We start from the raw sequence: 5,887 nt of genomic DNA on the forward strand, positions 1-5,887 counted from the left end.
ACCTTTCTTCCTGGAACGTACGCTTCTCCTAAAACGGCTAGTCGATATGTATCAAAACCAGTCATTTTATTCAGGAATCGTTACTTACGGTACGCATTCTAACAAAAGCGAAATGAACGTAAAACGTAGATAATTTCTCCGGATCTGAACTCTTTTTGAATTATCATGAGTCTTCTGTTTGTGCTCCTTTCTGAATGCCCATGGCTTCACGCCGGAAGCACGTCGATTGGAACGAATCGGCGCATGGCGTCTCAGTTCTGGACAGTAGTTTGTCTCGTCTGGTTGACTTCCCGTCTGGTGCTGCCCTCTAGCGGCGGACGATCGCTCGTCGTTGACCACGCGAACAGGCGGTTCCTGAGGGACGGCAAGCCTTTCCAGTTCGTGGCCGGGGCCATGCACTACTTCCGGATCCCGCGCGCCTACTGGAAGGACAGGCTTCGTAAGGCGCGAATGGCGGGCCTCAACGCCGTCGACTTTTACGTCGAATGGAGCAGTCACGAACCGGAACCACGGGAGTACAACTTCGAAGGCATGTACGACGTTGTCGCGTTCCTCAACGAAGTCAAGAACGAGGACCTGCTTGCCGTTCTGAGGCCCGGACCTTACATCTGCGCCGAAAGAGACAACGGTGGCTTTCCGTATTGGCTGCTGAAACTGCACCCAAAGATGATGTACCGAAGCATGGATATCAACTATCTCAACCTCACGGACAGATGGTACAACAAGCTTCTACCCATGCTGGTACCGCACTTGTACAAGAACGGTGGTCCGATCTTCGCCGTCCAGGTGGAGAACGAGTTCGGACACTACAAGCACTGCGACGTGAACTACATGGACCACGTGTTGTCTGCCCTGGAGAGGCACTTCGGACGTGACGTCGTCTACTTCCGGAACGATTTTCCCGAGGAGTATTACTACACGTGTGATAAGGTTCGCGATATTCTTGTGGCCGGGAACTTCGACTACACTCAAGATCCCAAGAAGATGTTCGCTGTCATGGACTGGGCCCAGGTTCGCCCCTGTCCATGGTTTGTTGCCGAGTACTACACGGGTTGGATGGACCACTGGACTTTCGATCGCTCCAACAAGAGCAGCCTCGAGTTGGTCGACAAATTTAGAGACCTCCTGAAGATGGGGGCGTCCGTGACCATCTACATGTTTCACGGAGGCACCAGCTTCGGCTTCAAGTCGTCCATCAGCATGGACACTCCCGTTGTGACGAGCTACGATTACGGCGCGCCGGTGGCCGAGGACGGCTCGTTGAGGCCTATGTACTACAAGTTCAGGCAGGTCATCAAGGAGTTTCTGCCGATTCCTAACGGCGAACCTCCCGGCCCAGCGAAGAAACTCAACTTCGGGGCAGTGAAGTTGAATCATTACATGAGTATGAACGATGCATTGAACCACTTTAGCAAGATAAACTGGCTGAACCGGAAGCAGTCCAAGTTTCCGATGACGTTCGAAGAGGTCGGACAGGACTACGGATTCGTCCTGTACACGGCGAATGTGAACGTGAACGTTCAGGGAAAAGGAAAGTTGCGGTTGCTCGGCCTGCGTGACCGAGCGCACGTGTTTGTGCAGAACTCGAAGCACATCTTTTACAGCTTTAAGCCGGTCTCCGGTGACCCGAAGACTGAGGGTGACATCCCCGTGAATAAGGGTGATAAGCTTGTGATTCTGGTGGAGAACATGGGAAGAGACCAAGTTGGTAACCGGAACCATGATCGCAAGGTGCGTAGAGAGATTGTCGCTGTGGCTACGCGGTGTCACGCCTGACGTGTTTGCTTTTGTTGTGGCTTTCTCGCGCCTAGCCAAACTCCTCGTGAAAGCCTAGCAGTCGAAAGTTTAACGTGTGTTAGCCCTGCCTTACGTATGACACCTAATCCACATTTTTTGAGCCCTTGTGCTTTGCTGGTCAAATTTTCCCCGCATCCTAATGCGACCTTCCATGTGTGATTTCTTTGGACCAAGTTATTCCTATTGGTCGATAGCTGGATTTTATCCGAACGGGCTTGATACTTCATGTACACTTGTCGAGGTATTAGGCTGATGTGAGGTGCAACTTGCGACAAAATAAGCCGGGGCATGAAATCTGAGAAAAAGCTGAATATCTCCGCAGCCTGTAGCAGTAGCCAGTAAAACTGCATACGACAATGTTGTTAGAATATTCTAGTTGAAGCTCGAAATGCTAATACCAGGCTGCGTTGTGAAGCTGCGGAGATACTCAGCATTTTCTCAGATGTCATGCCCCGGATTATTTTGTCGCCGGGTGTACATAGGCAGCATGTACAGTATATATTTACGAGTAGGTCGGAAAGACTAGTAGTGAGTGTGTTTTTTTTTTTTATCATGGCACATATAAGTGCGTAAAGATTAGGTTGGGGATGGCTGATGATGCTAACCCAAGGGAGCACAGGAAACCGCCTGTAAGAACTACACGGAAACCAACCGCGTTTGAAACCATGGCCTTAATAAACCAGTACTCATACTGCTGCTACCACCACGTTTGGGAATTCCAGGTTAAATTCGTGCGTTTTCGTTCGTTTATAGTCAATTTTTTATGGACTGACCGCTAACATCTTTACCTATTTCTTTTCCGCACAATAAACCAAAGGGATTGAAGAACGTTACGCTCAACGACAACCACATAACGGACTGGACCATGGAAGTGGTCCCATTGACGAGGAACCAGGACGTCACGGAGCTTCTGCGCATCGTTCGAAAGGAAGGCTGACGGCAGGCTGCCAGGCTTCTTCGCGGGCAGCTTCACGCTTTCCGACAAGCAGGAGCCACTGGACACCTTTCTGGATCCCACTGGTTGGGGTAAAGGTGTCGCTTACGTAAACGGCGTCAACCTGGGGCGTTACTGGCCCATGGCCGGTCCCCAAGTGCGGCTGTACCTTCCGGCTCCGTTCCTGATGAGACACCCGCAGGAGAATAGACTGATGCTGTTCGAAGTGGACCGCGTGCCGAATGACAGGACTGTGAAGCTCGTCGACCAGCCTTTGCTCGATAAGCAGGGAAATTTACCTACGCCTTGATTTGATGACGTGATACGTCGTCGTCATGCTGTATAAAGAGAGGCAGAGATGTCGCGATTAGGGACTGTATAACGTAAAACTATTGCAATCTGTTTTCTTTCCAAATCGGCAATAAGCCGTCCGTGATAGGTCAAAACGGCTCCAACTCTGCCCATATGCACGTCCGTATGGGCAGAGCTGGAGCCGTTTTGACCTATCTCGGAGTGCTAATGGCCGATTTGGAAAGAAAACCGATTGCAATAGTTTTACGTTATACCGGCCTAGGTTTCATCTACGTCACTGGAACGGAGGTTAATGGGAAACGATTGTCGCTGTGATGTTTCAGTCAACGGGAGAGCTTAAGGGTTACGGGCCTTTAGAATAAGAACCTACCTTTCGGAGGAAAGTACTATTTCTTGAAATTATTCGTGCTTGTGTATTCTGATGCGTTTGGCGTTAACGTGAGTGAATGAGAAAACCAACGCTAAAATAGTTTTCAAGCACGCTTTTTGTAGATCTCATATTTAGACGACGACATCTTATTGTGTAATAACCATACCTTGAATATGCTGTTTAAAGGCTAGTCTTTGGTGTAATAATTCACGTTTCTGTACTTACCTGAGGAATTAGGCCTAATTTCGAACCACTAACCCCAGTATTCTAGAACTTCTTCCACTCCACACTCCGGCTCGACTCGAGAAAGTCGATGGGAGCACCGCCCTTCGAGAGAAGCGGTCACTGTACTTCATTGATAGTGCACAGCAATTCTTGGGAAGCGTAGTGTGTTGCTCAGTCGAGGAGCGGCGCTGTGATCAACTCCGCGGAGTGGAGAAAGAGCTTCGAGTCGAGGATCGTGTAAGAATACTAGGGTAAGTTATTTGAAGCCGGTTTAAGCACACGCACCCTTGTTGTTATTGGAACGTCGGAGGAAGTATTAAGACTAACTGTTCGAAAGGCTTGAAGTTGGATTTGCCTACGAGAGTGATTTACTCTTAGCAAACATTAAATAATTTTTTTTTTTTTTGCGTTGGCGTTGAATGCGTAATGACGCGAAAGTACAATTTCAGCAGTGATGACGTTTTAATAAAATTCCGTTATGTATTCCAGAAAAGTAAGTTCCCGCTCTCATACAAAAAAAGAAAATTGCCTCCGCGCGGGCGCCCTTATGCTACTGGCATACTCATAAAAGCCGTCGAACAAGGAGGTCAGCTTTACTGCTTGCTGGAAATGATTTTCCATTGGAACGTTCAATTGTTTTCTGTCAAGTAAACGAATTTGAATGTTGCGCGCTCACTTTCCATGTATCATAACCTCATCCTCGTATGAATAAACCTTTATTCTTAACTTTGTCGTTCTTTATAATGCGTAAGGCTGTAATGATTGTCTTCGCTAAGTGGTTGTTGATATTCTTGTGAATTTCTACCAGAACTGTTGACATCAACAGCCGCCAACATTTATTTTTTTCACTTTTACTTTATCAACCGCTTGCGTCATAGTAAAGGGCGGTTGTCGATGTAGGTTCTCTAGCTGGTGTCACGCTGTAAACAGTGGCACGATTTGTTGAAGTCCTTAAGGAAGTGCAGATCAGCGCGTTCCTAACGTCGCGCTCCCACGTCCAGAAGTAACTGACGGTGGCTTACGGTATCGAGGGCGAATTTTCGCCCCAAATAGCAAGTCTGTCATCGTTTGCGGTTAACTGTGCTATGTTATAAGCACCAAATAGCAGTTACAGCTTCAGGTGATCAGTAATCGGTCCTAGAAAACTGTTGAACAGTTCTTTGAAATTCGAGCTCCCGTGCACAAATCTAATTAATTTTTAGTTTTCTAGCAATAGTAAAATGTAAATATGGACCATGTAGCAGGCATTAATCTCCCGTCTTGTTCTTTTCTTCTTTTTTTTCTGTTCGTATTAACCGTGGAACATATTTGAAAAAAAAACTGAATATAGTTATCTTTATAGCTTATGGCTAATTAACGATAAGTCTCACGTTTGTTGCTCACGTTATCGAATACCTCATTTAGAATCGAAAATATTAGATCTCACTTTGTTTCCCGATCAGAAATTCTACATGACATCACAATTTGTCCCCCCTCTCAACCGAAAATAATAAAAGCTCAACAGAAACGTAACACTTTTTCTAACTTCTTTCTATAAGAATTTCTAGCTTAAGCCTCACGTTTGTCTTAATTTTATTTTTGTCAATATTGTGTTCTATTCCAGTTTTGCTTGATATCGGCTTTTGCGCGGTCTTCGCAAGGTTTGGCTCGTTTATTTCTTTCAAGAGAGTAGGGTGCATCTCGGCTTCCAGATGCCTCTCCGTAATCGCATACAGAAAAAAAAAAAAAAAAAAAAAAAAAATGAAGAAAACTACTTTTCCCGCCGACGTTCGCGTTTTTCGAGACTCGTCTTCTCGCGCAACAAACTGTCTCCGACCCGAGCACGTCTCGTGTGGCACGATACGCCGACATTCGAACAAAAGGCACGAAGGCAGCGGAGATGTGCCGTAGTTTTGCGCGCATAACCCGCCGAAGCATATACTTTGTTGATCTCTCAAGGAAGGAAGGAATATAATGTAAGTAACTTGGCCATATTGCCGAAAAAAAAGAAAAGAAAGAAAGAAAGAAAGAAAGAAAGAAAGAAAGAAAGAAACGTTCAGTGCTGCTTAAGAGTTTGCACTTCGTGTTAAATCATTAGCGTAGCTTAATAATAGGCAGCGTATTCGACACTTCAGCCTAGTTACCTTATGGTGAACTGAGCCATTATTCATTTCCTGAACACCATGTGGCTTGAGGTAGACTTCCCAACCGTATCACTTCGCGCCTTCGTGAAGCATAACCAAAACAGGACGATTTTCCCCTCAATTTCT

The 5,887-nt window shown here is 46.4% G+C and overlaps 1 protein-coding gene across 1 annotated transcript; it reads left to right on the forward strand.

The window, feature by feature from the left end:
- Positions 1–231: 231 nt before the first annotated feature.
- Positions 232–3,060, forward strand: LOC119432335 (beta-galactosidase-1-like protein). Its single transcript, XM_037699498.2, has 2 exons — positions 232–1,731; positions 2,615–3,060. Exons 1-2 carry the CDS (start codon positions 244–246, stop codon positions 2,732–2,734), a joined length of 1,608 nt encoding a protein of 535 aa, XP_037555426.1. The 5' UTR covers positions 232–243; the 3' UTR covers positions 2,735–3,060.
- The last annotated feature ends 2,827 nt before the right edge of the window (positions 3,061–5,887 follow it).

Source organism: Dermacentor silvarum, chromosome 11 (genome assembly GCF_013339745.2).
Source record: "Dermacentor silvarum isolate Dsil-2018 chromosome 11, BIME_Dsil_1.4, whole genome shotgun sequence".
In the NCBI taxonomy this organism is placed as follows: Eukaryota; Metazoa; Arthropoda; class Arachnida; order Ixodida; family Ixodidae; genus Dermacentor; species Dermacentor silvarum.

Coding starts and splice junctions, on each gene's coding strand:
- LOC119432335 (XM_037699498.2), top strand. CDS start 244: ATGGCGTCTCAGTTCTGGACAGTAGTTTGTCTCGTCTGGTTGACTTCC. Junction 1,732..2,614: donor ACCGGAACCATGATCGCAAG/GTGCGTAGAGAG, acceptor AATAAACCAAAG/GGATTGAAGAACGTTACGCT.